At 47.6% G+C, this 20,928-nt stretch overlaps 1 protein-coding gene across 2 annotated transcripts in view; it reads right to left on the bottom strand.

Annotated features, from left to right (window-relative positions):
* The window catches only part of LOC144162508 (uncharacterized), a 45,499-nt gene that overhangs the window by 6,529 nt on the left and 18,042 nt on the right, over nt 1–20,928 (bottom strand). The window contains exons 2-5 of one of the 2 annotated variants that reach the window (XM_077693072.1): nt 10,357–10,668; nt 6,585–6,747; nt 2,707–2,983; nt 1,874–2,045 (exon numbers count right to left, since the gene is read on the bottom strand). In XM_077693072.1, coding sequence (XP_077549198.1) covers nt 1,874–2,045; nt 2,707–2,983; nt 6,585–6,747; nt 10,357–10,668 — 924 coding nt within the window. The remainder of the gene's footprint in view (nt 1–1,873; nt 2,046–2,706; nt 2,984–6,584; nt 6,748–10,356; nt 10,669–20,928) is intronic. The other variant, XM_077693073.1, reaches the window with a different exon arrangement.

Raw genomic sequence — 20,928 nt, 5'->3', positions numbered from 1 at the left:
CGGGGAAGGACGCGCCCGCGCACGCGTTTCGCGCTCCTAAAACAGGTTTGGCTGCCGGAAGACGCCCGAATCGGTCGCTCCCGCGCGCACCCAAAGTACAAGATAGTGTACCGTGCCGCCTAGAAAACCGGACTGCTCGCACGTAAATGTGTATGCCGCTTAACTTCAAAAATGGAATCAGGCTGGGATGGATGGCGGGAAGTTCGCATGTGCACTAAAGCCTCCCTGTAACGAATTAGCTATGACCAAATTCGCGGTTCGCTCCAAGCTTCTGGGGGTCCCCAATGCAGCGCGTAAAGAGCAAATCACCGGCACTTTTAGCCACGAAGCCACTTTTTGTATATTGTGAACATGTGTGAACGAGCCTCAGATATTGAGACATTGCATAGGAATAGAGTTCACCGAACGGCATAGAATCCTATTTCCTTTTTTAGAATAATGACACGTCGATAGTCATCACTGGTTGATTCACGCTATCCTCGCGACGGCGCGAACAGAAGCTGGCGGGAGTCCATGGTTCGCCGGAATTTCGTCTGGTCACGTTGTAAGTGCATATAAATATGGCGGTCGCTGATTGAGTGGAGTTCACAATGTTGGACGTTTAGGATCCCACACGGTATCCTTTTTAACAGTAAAACCCAAGAATCCGGCATGGGATCCGAAATGTCAAAAAATTCTGTGCGCGACTTGGTCACTGACCGCAATTTCAGGAAAGATGGAAGGAGTTGTGGTCGACATCCCAAAAATCTGGTAAGCGGAATACTTTCGAATCTTGGAAAAACTAGCCAAAAAATTGGACGCACACTTTTCTTTGCTTCGTGTCTACGTTTAATTTTTCGCTGGAATCCCCAAGAATCATCTTGAACAAAGTTGCTCGGCAAGCTACACTTTTACAGAAAACTTTCGGTTGGTAATTCCAACTGAAACCGGTTTTTGCGTCACTCGCTAGCGACATGCCAGCCCTGTGAAAACGTAGTGCTATACTACGTCCACGTGCAACTCGTGCGTTCCGTGTTCTTTATGAAACCATTCTCTAGTTATTCACCCGCCGCGGTGGCTCAGTGGCTAAGGCGCTGTGCTGCTGAGCACGAGAACGCGGGTTCGATTCCCGGCCGCGGCGGCTGCTTTTCTGATGGAGGCGAAAAGCAAAAACGCCCGTGTGTACGAGATTTCGGAGCACGTTAAAGATCCCCAGGTGGTCACAGTTAATCCGCAGCCCTTCACTACGGCACGCCTCGTCGCCTGCGTTGCGTCGCGCATTAAACCCTACAATCAATCAATCAATCAATCAATAAATCAATCAATAAATCAATAAATCAATAAATCAATAAATAAATAAATAAATAAATAAATAAATAAATAAATCAACCAATAAATAAATAAATAAATAAATAAATAAATAAATAAATAAATAAATAAATAAATCAAACAACAAATGAATCAAAATTCTCCAGTTATTTGCCTTTTTAATGGCGAGGAAAAAACGCCCCATTCCTTGTTCAGCTTCTATACTCGGTGACAACTCAAGAACGGCACCGGAAATTACCCCTGTGCCTTATCACCGTAGCCGGATGTTTGTCCTCGCGGCGCAAGTAGGGCGTTACTGGGAATATTTTCCACATGGCGTGAGCCGTTCCCGTGATTTTTTGGACCGAATATGCTTATAAACGACTCCAGTGACGACAAAAAAACTGCGTGAGACAAGGCCGACGATATCACGGCATTCATAGCAAACCCCTTTCAAAACGCGCGCGCGCACTGACGTCACGGGTCCGGCGCTTTGGCGGAGTGATGCACTACATGAGGTGGTGCCGTTCTTGAGATGTAACCGAGTATAGCGGGTTGGGTTGTGGTGTCGGGCGCGTTGGTATACCTCTTGGTCGTGTCGTAGTTGCCCTGGAAGGATGGGGATGGGTAGGAGCCACCGCCGCCTCCGCCGCTGCCGTAGGCTCCGGGCTGCGCGTACTGCGCGTACTGGTGCGCGGCCGCCAGCTGCGGGCCGTACTGTTGCGCCAGGTGACTCAGCTGCGCGTACTGGGCCGCGCCTGCGCAGTAACAAAAAGGGGGGAAAAAGAATGTCTCGATTGGGCAGCTCCGTGTTACTCCTGACCTACACCCGCCGTCTCCGAGACTCCCTGATTCACCCTCGCTGCACTCAGTCGCTCACACTGGTTCACTCACACTCACTGGCTCCCTCACCCACTTACATCTACTTGTTACACTCACTCACACTTACTCACTCACTTACTCTCACTCATTCACACTTCCTCATTTGCCCTGGCTTACACTCCCACCCACTCAGTTACACTTACACTGACTCACACTCACTCACCAAGCTATTACTCGCACCTACTTATTAACACTCATTTAAACTCACTCACTTACACTCACCTACACTTATACACACTCACACTCAGGGACCTATTTCCACTCACTCACTTACACTCACCTACACGTATTCACATTAACACTCACGGACTTATTTCAACTCACTCTTTTATACTCACACTTAATCGCTTACACTCACTTACACTTACATATTCTGTTGCCTAAACCTTGCAACGGGAAGGAGACGATGTTTCACTACGTTGTTTAACTGCTAGATGATACAGCGCGAACTACAGTGACATTGGGGAGGACTGGCAGAAAACTCCGCAGTTGTCAATCGAGCGGAAGGAATACGCCATTTCCTGGCCGTATACTCACTCGGTCCGTAACCGCCTCCTCCGCCGCCTCCCTGGGCGGCGTAGGCCTGGAGCTGCTGCTGGTACGAGGCCGCGGCGGCCGCGTTGTAGGCCGCGGCCGCGCTCGACTCGTGGTCGTAGCCCGACGAGGGCCCCCCATCGCCGCTGGCCGAGGCGCCGTAGCCCGAGGCCGAGGACGCGCTCGCCGCCTGGTCCCCGTAGCCGCCCGAAGAAGAGGGCGAGCCCGATGAGCCGCTGCCCGGCGCCGACACGCCCGCGTAGTTCTGCGCCGCGCTCGCCTGCGCCCATTCCCACGAGTACAGTCAGGCTCCGTTTACGTTCCACCTAAGTGCCACACGGAGCTGCTGTTTCGTTTACTTCCAACCCTAAAATGAATATTTCGAGTAGATCCTCATGCTATTATGTGGAACGCGTATTTTATTTGCGATATAATTGTGCGGCTGTTTCGTTTATTTCGAATACTCAGATGAATATGTCAAGTAGATCCTTACGCCATTATGTGGAACGTGTATTTTGTTTTCTGTATAATTGGTTTGTTTTAAGGGAACTTTCCAGTTTATGTGGAACAGCGGTTGTCAGCCTTTTGTTCCACATAGTTTCACTCAGTTCCATTTCTGTGCCAATGAGTGAGGGTTCGATGCTGCAAGTTCGGAAGAAATTTAAAAAGTTGACAGGCAAATTTTTACTAAGTGAAATAGTGTAAACATATGTTCTCTTTACGTTAGAACTGCTTGTCATACGAAACATCCAGACCTACGGGAACAGCGGTAGTAAGTAAGTAAGTATTGTTGAATAAGGCGGACTTAGCCTTGCATAGCTGCCGGCAATTGCTCTGCCTAATCGTCCCCAAAACCAGATCAAAACTCGCAAAGTCATCACACCTCACTTAGTCCTAAAATAACCGACACACAATGTCACAACACCTCACTTAGTCCTGTGGACTGCAAGAATCCGAGTAGGAGATGAGACACCTCTCTTCGCACAATCCAGTGGTCCCTAGGAAAAAAAATGTCCTCCGATGTAGCATGGGGCACTCCTAACTTCTGGAGATCACGAAAAAAGTTCGTCCGCTCAGGGTTGGTTTTGGAGCAGTTCAAAATGAAGTGATCAATGTCACCAGTCACACTGCACGAGGGGCACAAAGGGGATGAAACAATGTTACTTTTATGTAGCCAAGCTGGTGTACGGGCTGAGTCTGTTCTTACTCGGTGGAGCAGACAGACTTCGGCTCTTTTCAGGCCTTTCGTCACGACTGGTTGATGTACTGGTCGCCACAGCTGCCTAAAGTGCTCGCGAACGGTCTGTTTCTGTATGCTTTGGAAAACGCACCGCGTTTGCACCGTCCTTTTAGAAGATAAGGCGTCCTTGGATAAGCTGTCAGCATGTTCGTTTCCCGCTACACCGACGTACGACAGGATCCACTCAGCTTCATTTCTATGTCCTTCTACGCTGGTCCGGCCTGCGCCAATTTCGACAAGCACGCCCCTAATAAAGCTCCATTTAGGTTTCATTTACATTACCTGTGAAAATGCTGTTTCGTTAATCTCCACCGAAGATTACTTTAAGTGTGTTGCATACTATTATACGGAACACGTGTTCTCCTTTTGTCAGAATTTTATTGTTTATACAGGACTTCCCAGGTTGTGTGGCTCTGTGGTTGTCAGGTTTTCGTTGCACGTAATTCCGTTCATGCTTGTTCCGATAGAAAGGAAACAGCGACCGATGCTGTAGCTTGGAAGAGACAGAGAAACAAGAAACAATAAAAATAAAAGCCTCCATCTTTCAAACAGCGAAATTGCTGCTCCGCATGGGATCCGTAACTCGTTAGGATCTTTGTTGCCGATATTGAAACCGTCTATCAATCGTCCATGATGTTCATACACGTACGTTTCAACATATATCTATGACGGTCGAAGGCGGGGATATTTTCTGCGCAGCGGAAGTTGCAAACGAGGTCTAACCGGCAGGTAAGTTGCCTGTGTATTCTCCGCCTTCCGCACCTTTTTCGCCCTCAATGGATTGAGTAGCGGCATTCAAAAATACCCGCACGCCGCCACTCAACCAACCTAACGTAACCTAACCCTAACAAGGCGGCGTCAGAACGTAACCGCATTTCGCGCCGAATTCCGGGTTTTTGACGTCCTTTTTACACTGGACGCCTTCTTGACAGTTTCGTCATGACGACGTGCACACTTTTTCGCAAATGACACCCGCAAGCTTTTACTACATGCGCTCATGCGGGATTCCATTTTGACGTCCTGGGATTATGCCCATGGTGTATTCGCACAATTTGAACGCGAAGCCGATTATAACGCACAGGTAAGTTTACTCATGCAAATTCGAAACGTTAATGTGACGCCGATTCCACCGTGCAGATATCAAAGACATGACACCACGTACCTGGCAGAAGACATTTTATTTGACGCACGCCACCGTGGCAGTAAAAAAAAAAACTTGTTGATTCCTCGGTCATAGGAATCGGTAAAACACGGCAGTGAAATGTGCACCGAAATGTGCAGCTGAGCATGATTTGTGGGTCGGTTGCTGTCTTGTGTGTGTACTTGGCGAGCGACGTCCTGCTGGCGGGTCGCTTCGGCAAAGCTGTACTAGTGTCATTTCCATGACGGATATGACGTCAGTGAAATCTTGGTGTATCCCGGAATAAAACATTTTCGTATTAAAATTTAAAGCTGAAAATGAACAACCCTAAATTTAACGTACTCTTTAGTACTAAAGCATGCTTCCTCGCAAGAAGACCCTGTGTGCAGGGGTGCACCCTTTACAGGCCGCTTGCTGTTACAGGCCGCTTGCCGCTTACAGGTTGCTGTTAGGCGCGCATGGAAAAACAACTAACAAAGCAGTACAGGCAGATTTGGGCTGGGCGTCGTTTGAAGTTACAGAAGCACAGAGTAAAATATGTTTTGACATGAGGTTGAGAGCTATGGATCAACGAAGGTGGGCAGGTAAGGTTTTTAGGTACCTATACTTGAAAAGCGCGGACACGCATGGGTTAAGCTACAAGGCTAACGATGAAATACGGAAAGAACAGTGGAGAATCCAAAACAGCCAAGGTAACCAAAAAAAGAGGCAAGGCAGATTGAAACGTATAAATGGAGGGAAAAATGGAAGCTAAAACATCGTTAGAGATGTACAGGGCTGAGAAATTGAGCATCAGATAGGAAAATTTCTATGATAATTCTAAGGGCAGTGCTTTGCTTTTTGAGGCTAGAGCAGGTTGCTTGCGAACTAAGAGCTTTGTGGGGAAGTATTCACAAAATGATGGGTTATGCGTCGTCTGCGGAAAAGAAACAGAAACTATGCGGCACAATGTGTTAGAATGTGAGGGTATCCATCCAAATCTACATGAGGGAAATATTCGGCTTCCAGAAGCCCTAGGACTTCACAGGAGAAGTTAACTTCAAGGCTGTCGAGGGGACGAAAGGAGATTAGAATGCTGGTGGACGAAAAGCAGAGAGGGGAATATCGCCTAGGACAGTTACCACCTGTAACAGGAAAAAAAGTATTTTGTGCCTAATAAGCTTTTTGTGCCGGCGCTAAGCAGCCCTAGTATGAAACCAAGAGTATAAAACATAGGTATATTAGTCCTTTTTTGGTACGATGACATGTCATCACCCAGCTACAAAGGGGAAAACAATAGCAATCATCATCATCATCATGTTTCGTTGTACTGGCGTCATTTTCGTGACGGATATTACGTGAGTGAAATGTTCGTGAATCCCGGAATAAAACACTTTGGTGTAAAAAAACTTCGCGAAACAGCGTAACACTTTTGCACTCTCAGCCATACAGCACTCCATTCTTACGTCCTGGGACCATGCCCACGGTGTAGTAGCGGCCGTGTGCGCGCGAGGGAATTACCTGATACTCGGCGTCCGACGCGCTGGACGTCTGCTGTCCGCTGTTCTTGGAGACGGGGTAGTAGTAGTAGTAGAGGTTGCTGTTGGGGCTCGCCTGGGTGTGGTACGTGTTGCTCGACGCGGCCGCCTCGTACGCTGCCGACGAGCCGGCACCGCCCCCGTAGCTGCGACCACACGACAGCGGTGAGTGAGCATGGGAAGCACTCGCTGAAGGCACAGGACTGCCTAAACTAGGGGCTCCAATCTGGTCCCGAAATGATTATCCCCGGTCTTTGCAACGCGTTAAAATTCGTCGGTCTCGCTGCGTGTGTTCTGTCTTGTTGAAACTTTGCAGCGCTCTATTTTGGATGCATAACAAGGACTGTCTGTATAAATGGGCCGTGAAGACAACATACAAGCTCATGTAACTTGAAACAACCTTTGTTAACACGCCCAATCTTGCTACAGCCGCAGAAGACGTTTTGATAACTGAAAACAGATAAGAATTCTTGAAAAAATTTAAAATTTCGCGCTTTCGGACGTGAGGAGAGACGTAACAGGGGAATACCAAAGGCGGAGTTATCGGTGTTTTTGCTGCGTGTTAGCGTTCGAGGGACACAACCAAACTGTATCTCAAGAAAAAAAAAAAACGAACTGCGTGCAAATTAACGGAGACAGGAACGCATGAAGACAGCACTATGCTTGTGCTGTCTTTATGTGTTCCTGTCTCCGTTAATTTGCGCGCAGTTTGTTTTTTGAGATGCATCATTACCAACTCGCCCAACTTTCAAACCTTTTACAATTGCACTCACGTTTCTTGCCGGTGGCTTTGGTAGGCAGTTACCAAAGCGACATCATAAAGTGACCTTTATGAGTCATAAGTGACGTCAATGTGACGTCATAAAGGTGCAGCTAGAAAGTGGCCGATCAGTCGCCAGTGCCTCGTGCGTTTACCGTTAGCTTTGTTGGAGGCTGGCGTTAAGATTGCTATCAGGACAAAGCAGTCTTTCGAATGAACCAAAATTGTATTTTCTCTTCAGGAATCGTTTAAGTTAACGGCTTCCGTAATGTTCTGCAACGTTCATCTATCGATAAGCATGCAGTTTGAATCGGCAGAAGTAATTCCGAACTCCATAATGAGTGAAATCGGATTATGTGCTGGAAACTAAGGGTGGGTAGGCTTTTGCCCCGTACGCGTGAGACACGCAGCAAAGTGTGCTTGCAGAACCTGTTTCAAAGGATGCCTTCGCCTCTAAATGAGTTTATGTGCGGGGAAGTACTCTTGCCGTTGTTTACGTATGGTAATTCATTCCTTACGTTTGCTGCTTTAACTCTTGCCTGCGCACGTATGGTACTTCACAAAACTTAAGATACGCGGTATTATTATTATAATTAACCTTGCGCTATTTTTTTATCGCTGTTAGTACGTGATTTCTCTTTGCGCTGCACGCAAGCGTGAGTTCGCCATTTTTTAGGCACGGTTCAGAACTACGTGACGAAATCAAAACTAACTTTGTGAGGTTTGTTGCAGTGTTATGGCGAAAGCTTTTCCAATGGGGCCAATTGCGTCCTGTCAGAAAACTAATGAATTTCCCCATAGACCGGTTGGTCGACCAAAAAACTCTGATAAGGTCTCTGGACACAGTGCGCGTCCTTGAAACTGGGCCTGCATTGTGTCAAAATGGTTACTCGAAAACCTCGAAAAAGGAATTGTTCAAGGTAAGACAACCCACACATCGATCATGAAGGAGGGGTAGAATGTATCTCCATCTCATAAACCACGCATCAGTATACACTTATATCGTTCGTAAATGCATTTGCTTACTGCACAAAAAATCTTCGCGTGGGTTCGTTTTTCATTTGGAACTTGGGTCATTTACGATCAATTAGACGCACTTTCAGGGAAAGGTGGATGTACTTGTAGCGAAGGTTTTGGCGATTTCCATACAATGCACATGCAAAAAGCAGCACACGTGAGCCAGAAGTTTTTCCCGAAGGAGGTAAGGCTTTCTTCAAACTTGCTTTCTTCACTTGCCGGAGTCTGGATGTCCCTGCTTGTCTCAGCTCGGCATATTTCAACATGAGTGACGTCACCAAGACGGAGCTTCTAGCTTGTCAAACCCCTGTTAAACACTCAACTTGCGCTCAACCCTGCTTCTGGGCAACTGGCTCAATGGCGGCAGTCGTGCTCGTCGTAGTATCGGTGTCACACGGTACTGGCGTCATTCGTCGAGCAAGCAGTAGTTAGCCTACGTTAAATTTATTTCGCCTAGTTTCTACTCTCGGAGGCCGTGTTGCGATTCAGCTTCAGGGCGATGCGCTCGAGTGACAAAGCCAGCCGTTAAGAGAGCAAATGCGGCGGATGACAGCAATTCGTATACCATTTGACGGCAAAAGAAGGTCTGCAATTTAGCACTGGGAAATGTAGAGCGTAGACCGAACGTTTGAGTCAAATTGCGCGCTTGACACTGTCATTCGCAAAATTTCAATTGTTGGCCGCATGAATGGGTGAACTCAGTTTGTCGGGCTGAAGCTGAACCGCAGGATTGCCTTGGGGGCTTTGTTGCGCCACTAAAACAGCAACAACAAAAAAACCAAAGAAGCTCACACTAAGGCGTAAGAATTGAAGGTAGTGAAGCTGTAGGCAGCCTTCACGACAATCACGACGGTTTAAGTCCACGATTGCACCCGATTTGCTGCTTCGTCGCTGCCGCAATGACCTTTACTCCATCTGTTTTGCTATAACGGCCACGAAGAAGCAAATCGAAGAAGCAGAAGGAACGAACAGAACGCGCACACTTAAACTAGGTGCCAGTAGGCGCAACGTGCACCCTTCACGTGTTCTGTGCCGAGCAGGTGCCGTGCTTCCTCCTCTCCCCAGTGTCACGGCCGAGTGGGTGAGACGACTGCCTCTAACTCCGTTGATCTACCAGGCACAGGTTCGAATCCTGGCGGTGCCGGTGGTTTCTTTTTAATCTGTTACACTTAGCTTCGTTAAACGCCGGAATCAACGAATTGCTGAACAGCTTCGCTGTTGAGGGGGCACACTGGTCTTAGAAACTTTTTTTTTTTTGCTTTCCAACCCATTTTGACGAAACTTCATGGGCTTGTTCCGGTTTTTTAGCACATTTCAAATATCTAATTAGTTTTGATGTGAGATAACTAGTTTTCGAGTCAATCAAAACATTTTGTTGATTGTTCTTGAGAACAATAGGGAAAGAACTATTCAAGAAAAAAATTACCAGCGAGACATGAATAGATACCAGAAGTTGTGTAAAAGGAAATATGGGAAGCAGTTTTTTTTTGTTTTGCAATCACATATACATTTACATCAATTCTAACTTCTAAGTTTGAACTACTCCTGCTAACCAGTTAAAAAATAATGCTAAGTAAACAACTACTGAAACACAAAATGCGAAATCTGCTTCCCATATCCTATCGTTTAAACATTCAGCTTCACAGTGCAAAAGAAATGATCTTCCTGGCTGCACTACATGCTGGGAAGTACTTCTAGAGAATTTTGTATCACTTCCATACCACTCACGGCGATAAAGTGGGGAATTATGGGAAAATAACTATTTCTTTGTTTAAATCGGGCCTCTATGGCTTTTATAAGTACCTGGTACTGTTTCATGTATAGAATGTTCGGAGGAAAAACTGTGCAAATCAAGAGAGAAGTGGTACTTAAAAAAATGCTTTTTTTTTGGTAATTTTTCGTCTCGAAGACCCAGGTGCCCCCTTAAAAAGACAAGCGAAGATAGTGATCGCGAGATACAGATAAGGGGAACACTCACCCGGCCGATCCCGCTCCGGAATATCCGGAAACGGAGGCCCCGTAGGGCGACGAGGCGCCGTACGCGGAGGAAGAGGGGCCCCCGGCAGAGGGCGAGTACACCGGATGGCTGGAGGAGGCGGCCGCGTTGAAGTCGTCCCTCTTGGTCGACGTCGAGCTGGACGACGAGACGATCGAGGTGGACTGCGACGACGAGGAAGGCGGCTGCGACTGCGACGACGACTGCGACGAGGACGAAGAAGGCGACGCCGCCAGCGACCCGCCCAGCAGGCACAGCAGCAGCAACGCGGATCTTGTCGTCATGGCGGCGCTACTGCGGCAGACGACAGCAGACGACTTGCTGTAGAACACTTTGCGCGCTTTGCGTCCGTACATGAAAAATGGTTCCACACTATCAGGGTTACTGGATATGTGCCAGTTGCGAAACTCCCCATAGGCCCCATGTATCGAAAGCCTGTCCGGTTGCCCATCTGCGCCGGGCCAACCACGGGGAAAGTTGAATAGCCTGTCGTCTGTCTGCAGAACATGAAAGTAGTACTCAAGTGCTTGCGGCTGCTGCCGTAAGTCATAAAAAGAAACGCCGCAAAAACACACGTAAATTTCGCCTAATGTATTCTGATTTAAAAAGCAATCTTTATTTTACAGAAATTTTAAATAATAATAGTTTAGCTAAGTCCAGTTTTTGTCTCGTAGGTGCCGCGCGCGTCGACGTGCCCCTTAGCTTCCACGGAGCAGGGGGAACTAGCTATGCTCGGATTCTGAAGCGGAGTTTCGCAACTGTATATATTGAGTAACTCTGTACACTATAGCCACAGAAATCAAACACGTGGGAAGCGGGCTTGACGGGGTTCCGGCACTAATGACGTCAATAATGTACAGTCCGTGTCAAACGCTTCTCCGCCGTGCTTAAGTTAGCATGCCACAAAGAACTCCAAATGCAAGCTTGCTTCTTGAGCGGGATTGAAATGTTTCAATCTAAACAGCTCGCGAAGGCACGTTTGTTTCTTGATGTGACACAGTAATTCGGTCGCACTTGAAGTGCAGTTTTTACTTTGCCATTTTTTAACCGGGAAACTTAAGGCGTGGCCTAGAAAATTTTGACAAAGACTGTATGTCAGCTGCCTGAGCGGTGATCACAACACACTTTGGTGCGCTTTTAGGCCTTGGCTTTGCTTTTTTCCTGTAGAAGATCATGCTAACGTGAACCCACAATTATTTTCTACGATTTGATGGCCAAGAGCAATTTTCTTTTTGCTTGCGGAATTGCGCAATTCGAAATACCGCCCGGAAGCGACGTCACGGAGGCAACGCGGTAGTGCTTCAAGGGAGGCCGGGCACGTCACGCGCGACAGCGCGAAGAACTTGGATGAATTCGACATCACTAGCAATGGCATCGAGCAGTCCTTCCAGATGAATACAGGACAATGCAGTTTCAGTAACAGGACTCGGTTGCTGGCTGGTTGGTTCGTGATTTTTGAATATACAATTACTGCGCGAGTGAACGAGGACAAAAACAGAGGGGTAACAAGGCAAGCGCACAACTTCCAACTTCAGTGTTGCGATAATCCAACACCTGCAAGACGATCGACAGCGCTTCTGTCCATGCTTAGTCGTGCAGTACTTGTTTGTTAAATTTTAGTAGTTCGCTGTTTGGTGAGGGTTACAACGTTCGGCGGCAAACATGGCTCATATATATGCGCATTCACAACTCCCCTTCTGTCAGAAAGATATGGTTTCCCGAGGACCACATTTAGGGGAATTTAGTTTCTGCGACGGAAAGTTTGTGCCCGTACGGCTGCTTAGCGGCGGATGTCAAACTTTCCTTCGAAAGAAGGCGGTCGAACTAACTTCTCCGGGTAAAACTTCAAAATGCTTAGCCATCTAGCTCAGTTCCGTTCTTGGGTCGCTGTACTTCATACTTTTTACATGTTTACATGCTACGATCTACGATAGAATTAAATGCATTGACTGGAAAATTACTTTTTAAGTCTTTGAGCTTGCGATAAAGTGCCGGTAGCTGCTGCGTTCCTCGCACACTTTAAAGGGACCCTGCAACATTTTCGATAAGCGCTTTCACTCTTTCCTTCGCGTCTGGAACCATTGCGAAAGCTATAGTTATCGCCAGCACGGAGCGACACTGCGTGATTTGCTCATCGCACCAGATACGCCTTCGATTTCTGCTCTTCTTTATAAAGTTGCTATCCAAAAGCGTTCATTGCTGCAACTGAAGGAAAACCAGCCAACAGCCGCTACATAGCCTTAGTGTCGTAATTCGATCTGTCGAAAAACGTAAAGACTGGGAAAGAGAGAAAAATCTTTTGAGCGAGTTTCCAAGTTATCTGATGGGCGTAAGAAGTAATGTTTGGCTGAGGTACTTTTCAACCCCCTAATCTAAATACTGGGTGTGTTGGGTGACTACGTTCTGCGAGCATTTACGATTTCAAAAAAAAATATGAAAAAAAAGTGTAGCAGGGTGCCTTTACAAAGAAGTTCCTGTTGGTCAGCTGACTGCCCACCAGTATTTCTAATTGAGAAAACGCTTTTTCCGAGCCATGGAAATGCAACAAGTTGATGCAGAGAATTCGGCGTCTTTTCACTAATTTTTTGCTGGGGTTAATACTATTTGCTGCAAATTATGCAAAATTATGCAAAATTATGTTCGTGTCAACCCAGTAGGGCCAGGTTCAGCAACCTAGACACGGTGCGTCTATGACCGAGTAGAAACAAATGACAAAACGCGGCGTTAAAAATGGCTTGAAAGTATGTAATTTGTTAGAATAGCAAGCTTAGTGATTGCCTCTTGCTTGTTGTAAACACACCCCCTGGAAACTAACTGATTTTTTTTCTTTTTATTTTTGCCTTTGCTGTTGTTTCCTCTTTTCTTTTTCTTCTTTTTTGGTTTTCGATTTTTCATTATTTTGCGTTGAAGTTTTTCTTTTACTATGAATGGAGAAATTACAGGTTATGAAACTCCATTAAATAGCAGATAGACTGAGACCGTTAACCCTTACTCCCTCGTCGCGTATAGGCGGAGTGAACACATTTGAAAGTTGGAAATCAATAGATGTTGCTATTTTGCCGTGCGCACCCGTTACACAGAAATATCGTAAATAAAGGGCTCCGAAACGACATTGCCGCTTTAACGAAACGGCGATTAGTGAGTTCGGAGTCGGGAATTAGACTCCTTACCGGGTGAACCTCCGACTAACTAAAGGTATACGAATGAAGTACTATTTATCGGGCCCTTGTAGGAGTTGATTTTCAAGTCGCATATAGAGCTGCTGCTGGCACATGCACTGGTGTGGGGGAGGTTTGAGTGAATACAAAACCATTAACGCCTACTTGAATGCCGCTATGTGGTCCTTCGAGTTTCGTGATACGAGTACAGTCGCATACAGTGTATTTCCCACTCCCCTCTGTAACGCCATAGGGCCCTGAGGGTAACACAAATGAACAAATAAATAAATAAAATAAATAAATCTCGTTATAACAAAGCAGTATCGGGACAGCAAGTTAGTTCGTTATAACCGATAGTCTTTATAACAGTATAGGCAAAAATCGCCTCTAACAAATCGACAATCTGGCTCGTGAAAAAATAATTCCACAAAAATGCATTTTTTGAGAAGGTAACCCTTACCTTTCTCCCCGTTACATTTCAAGCCCAATGAACCGGAACGTGAGTACGTGAAATTGCAACGGAACAGAGTTCACTTGACAAAGCAGGACTGCGTCCTTATTTATTTGATGAGGAATGTGATCTTCGTCTCGTGGATACTCGATTTGATTGATGATTGATTGTAGGATTTAACGCGCCGACGCAACGCAGGCGATGGGGCGTGCCGTAGTGGAGGGCTCCGGATTAATGTTGACTACGTGGGGATCTTTAATGTGCGCCGAAATATCGTACACACGGGCGTTTTCGCTTCTCGCCTCCACCGGAAAAGCTCCCGCCGGTGCCGGGAATCGAACCCGCGAACTCGTGCTCATCAGCGCAACGCCTTAGTTTGGGTGGCTACTCACAGCACAAAGCAGGATGAAGTTTTCCTCAGTGTTCACGAACAAAAGGGCCTGTGCACTTCTGCACCTTCGGACTACGTTTTTTTTTTCTTCAATTAGCTTCTTAGCCTCCTGGTGAAATATTTCTTAGTTATATCCGATATCACGCGCGGCTCTCACGGTTTCAGTTTCGTTATGAAAGAATGAGTGTCATTGAAATAATGCGTGTCCAACCAAAGTTTGTATTGAGTTCGCTATGGCCGATAATTCGTTATATCAGTGTTCGTTATAACGAGGTTTACCTGTAATATTGTAACGACAAGAGGGGAAAGCGGGCACCGGGGCGCAGCGCCATGGGCTTGGAAGACGAGTGGCGCGGGGGGCATTGCGCGAGCTGCGATGGCCGAATTGTAAATAGGCTGTACTTCTTTCAACACCGGAGCCTTTTAAGCTTTCTTCGGCCCTTGCGAATTTTTAACGGAAAATTGCTCTCGGAAAAGTGAAGAGGGAGAATGCTAGGCCAAGAAGTGCCAGGGAAAGTGGCGAGGAGGAAAGGAGCCGACGAGCAGGTGTGGGGACCGCGCGCCTCAAGGACAAGACGCTTCCCGGATCGCGTCCCTCACGTTATGCGACATCGCTATTATCGCATTCCGGGCGCACAGCATTCCTATGGGTTCGTAGCGCGGGCGTTGGCTTTGGACACTGATCTATTGATTAACTGTAAGGTTTAACGCGCCGACGCAACGCAGGCGATGAGGCGCGCCGTAGTGGAGGGCTCCGGATTAATTTTGACCACCTGGGGATCTCCATTAAATTAACGTGCACCGAAATCTTGTACACACGGGCGTTTTTGCTTTCCGTATCCACCAGAAAAGCTCCCGTCGGGGCCGGGAATCAAACTCGCGTCCTCGTGCTTATCAGCGCAATGCCTTAGCCACTGAGGAACCGCGGCGGGTGAGTTTGGACACTGGCTGAGTTGAAGTGGACTTTGGCTTCGGACTTTAGCAGTTTCTAATTCGGACTTTCAGAGAGGGTGGATTGTGGACTTTTATTTATGAAGAAAGCTTAGCTTTTTAACGATTTTTTCCTTAAGAAAGGGGCAGACACAACAGAAGCCAGGTTAAGGCGAGTCAAGACCACCAGCTCCACTGTTGCCAATGTCTTCGCCTCTCAAGTATGTAGGTGGCTGGATTTTCAGTAAATATATCTCTCCAATAAGAGACTCCTCCTCCTGCTTCAGCACCAAGTGTGCTTTGTGTCATCCGCTATACCGCCACAAAACAATATTATTGACTTTTGTGGCGGGGTATCTGCGGTGTGGTGGCGTTGACAACCACCTATCCTTACTGCCGAACGAAATGCCTCAGTCCTCGTAGTGGTACGTCCGCGTACTGCTTGCACACAGCGCGCAGTAGAATGGGAGGTTTAGGATCCGCTTCTCAGCTACAGACGCCAGATTTCTAGCTCAATGGGCGGTTTAATGCCTTCGCATTAAAGAAGGAACACGATAATAACTAAAAAGATGACCGCGTATCTGCCCCTTTCGTTGCAAATGTCGCCGAAAGACGACAGTCGACTGGCGCCCCTGCCAAGCAAAGGCCTCCCTTCTCTTTCCCGCTCAACTCTAATGCTGTTCCTCTCCCATGTCGTCCCTTGCAAGGTAGCACGCTAAAGGTTTGCTCGCGTCAATTTGAATTTACCGCGTTCCACTGCTCCAACTCGGGTGTCTCGATGCCAGCGCTGCCGTACGGCGGAGACGCGCGTGCATTGAAGCGCCCTACTCTCAACATTTATAGAACCAGTTGCCCTACTGCACGTGCGTCCCAAGCGGAACGTGGATCCCATCTAGTGGAACGTTTCGTTACTACTGACGTTTGATTTTTAAATGCCGCCAGGAGGTAGCGCCGGCAACAGCAGGCGACGGTTTTCTGCAGTTAGTGTAGTATTTAATTTGCTACCACAAGAACCAATCATCCATCAATTTTTAATTAAGGAACACTGCAAATATTACTTATGTATGGATTTGCTGCCTTACATTTGTGTAATGTCTTGTTCTTGTTCAACAATGTTGACAAGTATGAACAGTGATACCGGACTTACGCGTTTAGATTTGGCTGTGAGTGTATACAACTATTGCGCAGCTTTCGTTTCAATTTGGCCGGGTGGCTGAATCGAGTGACAGACTGAGAGTCCGACTGACATACAGGCAGACCAAAGTTTCTGCGTTTAAGTAGCGCAAGAAAGACTATCGTCTTTAACAAAAATTGTCGCCGATTGTGCCCGTAGCCGACCAGCTTGCTCTAAATGTGTAACCGGCTCCGCGGGGAAGAAGCTCGTTTCACCCGAAACGCGATTAGATGGCCGGACCGGTCCCAGCCGAAACAACGTTCGGAAACGGGGACCGAAGATCGGGCGCCATTAAGTCTCCCGGCGGGACGAAAAAGCGCGGCTCAGAGAGAGAGAGAGGGGGGAAATAACTGGTGGCCGGAAATCTGGAACTGGGTCACGGCTGCGTCGTCTCACGACCCACGATCGCCGGTCACGCCTGAAAGCGGGAGACGGCGCTCCTGACCTTGATCGTTGCGTAAGAAGAAGAGGCAAAAAACAACAACAAAGAAACAAAAACAAAAGGAAAAGAGCCAACGAAAGAAGGGCACAGCAGTGCGCTGCGCGCAAACGATAGAGATGGTAGAAAACAAAGACAAAAACCAAACTGGACAAACAATCTCGTCGTGCCCTCTCCCGGCCATTCCTGCGGGGAGACAACCTTTTTTGAACTTTGCCGTCCGGGCCGTGGGAAGAGCGCATTCTGGGATAGGCCTGTTCCGGGAACGTGTCTTGCTTTTGGGCTGCTGCTGCTATCCTGCCTGGAAGCTGTTTCTTGAAGTGTTTGCTGTGGTTACTGTTATTTGGATCACTTGATTGCGATTTTGATCACTTGAAGAAAAAGTCGGTTGTGGTGATGCCGCTCCGGTATCACCACAACCGACTTTTTCTTTGCGTTCTTTCGGGTCGTACTAAGGAGATATGGCAATTTTATGACGTTCCGATAAGTCTCTTGTGTATTTTTTCTTGTCACGGCGCTAATTTATCGTCGACTGCTGGGAGTTTCCACTGAAAGTCACGTCCTATAAACCAGTTTTGTGTGCGAGACTTTTGCCGAAAGGCATGCGAACCGTTTTTCGAATTTACCGCCGTAGCATGTGGTAGTAGTCGGTCATGGGGTACGGGGTCTGTTTCGACTAAACACACTTCGATTCCGAACGTCTTGTGCCCATTCTACAACGTAAATGTTCATTAAAATCCCACGAAAACGACATATATGACTAAAAAAGCAGTTTAAAGGTTTCGCAAGCCTTCATGAAGTCTACGACACCACGAAGAACAACCCCAACAATATTTAAAAAAATTATACAGTTTACCCCATAAAATTGTCTTCAAAATTGAAACGTTCCTTGACTTGGGGAAATTGCACAGTATTGCTGTGCAGATATAGATAAGAATATCTGGATCGTAGCCGTGAATAGTCCAGTAGTGACAGCATAACGACTCTATACCGACTAGTGCGTGCGTGTGTCGGTTTTTGTGTTTTTAGCATCTCTTACACTAACGGCAGCTGTTACGGCGCATTCAAGCGCACTTCTGGTATGACAACCGGAAGCCAGACAGGCGTTTGAAACCAGAATTCACGGCGAAAGAATTTGTTGAGGGCAAAGCAACAGAAACAGCGCGAAGGGAAAACATCCATTAGTGCAGGCACAACACAGGCCAAACGTGCATCGACCATGCCCAGGCGTGCATTATTCTACACAAGAACCGAACTGCTGCGGGCGTAGGGTCGCGTGTTCCGACACTTCCACAGAGCAGACTCCACAGCTCAGAAAGAGGCAGCTGAGAAAATTCAGGGAAGCTTGCGCTCAGGCGCAAGACTTGAATGGCGAAGCCGTTATAGGTGATCACTGACGGACACAAAGTTGAGTTTTCAGTACCACTGTTTATTTGCATAGCTGCGGTGCTAGTAATCGTCGTCATATTCATCGAAGAAGTCGCCGTCTTCTTCCCGGCCAGTGGTGGATGCAAAGTCCTCCTCAGCATTGTAGACTTCAACCATCTTTTCGTCATCGACTCGAGGCAGCGGTGGCGGGACCTGCAAGTCGTCTCGGGAAGGAGTGGCCCACTCGCAGTGACGTCTCCAATTATCTATAATGGCTTCTGGAGAATGCGGCGGCCGCGGTGACCTCTCCCCAGCAGGCTGTCTTTTCATCTATAGACCCTTTTAACTTCGTCCTGGAAGCTGCCATTTTATCAGTGGGCTGTTCTACCGGCCCTGTAGCTGGCGCAGTCGACAGGAAGATGTAACTGCGCATGTGCAGCACAGCCCGGGAGATATCCTGATCTTATGAAAGATTAACGGACGAAAAGGTTTATAGCATTAGCGCTGGAGTATTTTTTTTTTTGTGAAGCCAGTGCGCGAGCCGGGGACAGGGCGGTCGCCGCAAGGCACGCGCTCGCGAGCGCTCGGCCTTTTTAACATGTTTTATTCCTGGATTCACGAAGATGTAACTCACGTCATATCCATCACGGAAATGACGCCAGTACAACGAAACAAGCGGCCAGTAAAGGGTGCAATCCTCCACACAGGGTCTGCTTAGGGGAAAGCAACTTTTAGTACTAAAGAATACGTTATACTTATGGTTGTTCGTTTTCAGGATTTATATTTTAACACGAAAGTGTTTTATGCCGCGATACCCCAAGATTTCACTGGCGTCATATCCCCCAGGGAAATGACGCCAGTACACCTTTGCCGATGCGACCCGCCAGCAGGACGTCGCTCGCTAAGCACACCCACAAGACAGCCGGCGACCCGCAAATGATGCTCAGCTGCAGATTTCGTCGCTGCACATTTAACTTTCATGTTTTACCGATTCCTATGACAGAGGAATCAACCACAGTTATTTTGTAAAGCCAGTGCGCGAGCTGGGGACGGGGCGGTCACCGCAAGCACGCGCACTCACGACCGCTCGGTATTTTCGCGTTATTTTTCTCTGCAACACCGAACTCACGGCTTGTACAACAGCTCCGCTGTTATAACGCCACACAGGACGCAGCTTCGAGAGAGGGGGGGAGAGAGAGAGGTACCAACAATGCGCCGCTCCCATACCAGGCCCCGTAATGACGCCTTGCGAGCTGTGAAACGACACGCACAGCGACCCTGTTATTTTCGCGAGACCGGCGGGTGTCGAACATCGCGTGCAGTCGCGTAATATCAATGCATGTAGTGGGGCCGATTTTGGGGTGCGTTTTGCGGGTAGCAATTACAAAGGGGATGGGCGAGGTGTACTGCAGGGCCCCGACTTTGCTCCGCTCTGAGTTTCGCGAAGCTTTTTTGTTGCTTTCAATTGTTGTCTGCGAACTTCGACCTAGAAATCGATATTGGGTCACGCCATCCTTTTCGTCTGTGAAGTTCTTGCCTACCGTCCGCTTTTATGCGTCCGGAGCACAATGTAGGCTGATCACGAGGGTAGCGGGTTGCTGTTGTGTACCTTTGAGAGTAGTAAGTTTTGATTATGGAGCGATTTCATTTCCAAGGCGTTAATGGGTTTCGTAATTGATTGTCAACTGGCCCTAATTTATTAGCCGCTAAACATGAACCACACAATAAAGGGGCCCTGTAACGAAGCTGACAAGCGCTTTCTTCGTTTTCTTTTGTAACCTGGAAGTATGCTGCAAACTCCAGAGTTATGCCCACCGCACAGAAGGGCAATCGGTCATTTATTAGACGTGGCATACACACTCTTGGTTTTAACCCTCAGGTCCTTGCTTGTTGTGATTTTATTTCATACTCCTATTGTTTCCAGTCAGAAATGAAGCGAACGAATAGCAGCGATGTTGCTTATGTGACGTCACAATCGCACGCAATGAGTTACCGAACCTTGACGAACTCCTGGAAAGTGAGAGGCATTTTTGGGGCGAGTTTAGAAGTTAGTCTATGAACGTATAGCTGTTATAATTGGCGTACAATTGGTCGAAAAGGGCATCTGACGCTGAAAACAAGTTGAACAAAAAATATTGTAGTGGCAATTTAAGGCAATGTGCCTTTTTTCTTGTGTGTGCATTAGCGAAGGAGATTACATTTTGGTAACTCGCGTGCACCGATACACTGCCGTCGGAAGCCCCGGGTGATTCCTCGATTTCCATTTCACTACACCGTTCAGCGCAAAAAAGACGAGGACGGTGGCAGAGCAGACAGGCGCTAAGCCCCAATTCCGTATGTTCCAACTAGCCAAACAGCACGTTTCATTGACTACAGCGGTAGCATACCCCCTCAAGCAGATTGACCAATTGTGATGTCGGCTGCCGTGAGAAACGCACGGCCAGTTCACAACTCCCAGACGGGCTGCTTCGTCAGCGAACCAACACGCCCTCTTCTACCGACAATCAGGCGGATGGGAAAGTGACGAGAGTCCCATGGCCGATTCACTAGATCGTAAACATTCCCGAGCGACTCAACGAGACATGATGTACGCGCATTCCGACATCACAAAAGGGAAATTAGGCACCCCCGTGAGTTATTTTC

The sequence above is a fragment of the Haemaphysalis longicornis genome, unplaced genomic scaffold (assembly GCF_048455015.1).
Source record: "Haemaphysalis longicornis isolate Haplotype H1 unplaced genomic scaffold, Haemaphysalis longicornis Haplotype H1 scaffold_12, whole genome shotgun sequence".
NCBI classification, from domain to species: domain Eukaryota; kingdom Metazoa; phylum Arthropoda; class Arachnida; order Ixodida; family Ixodidae; genus Haemaphysalis; species Haemaphysalis longicornis.
Note: the sequence above shows the minus strand (reverse complement) of the source record. Positions and strands in the feature narration are given on the sequence as shown.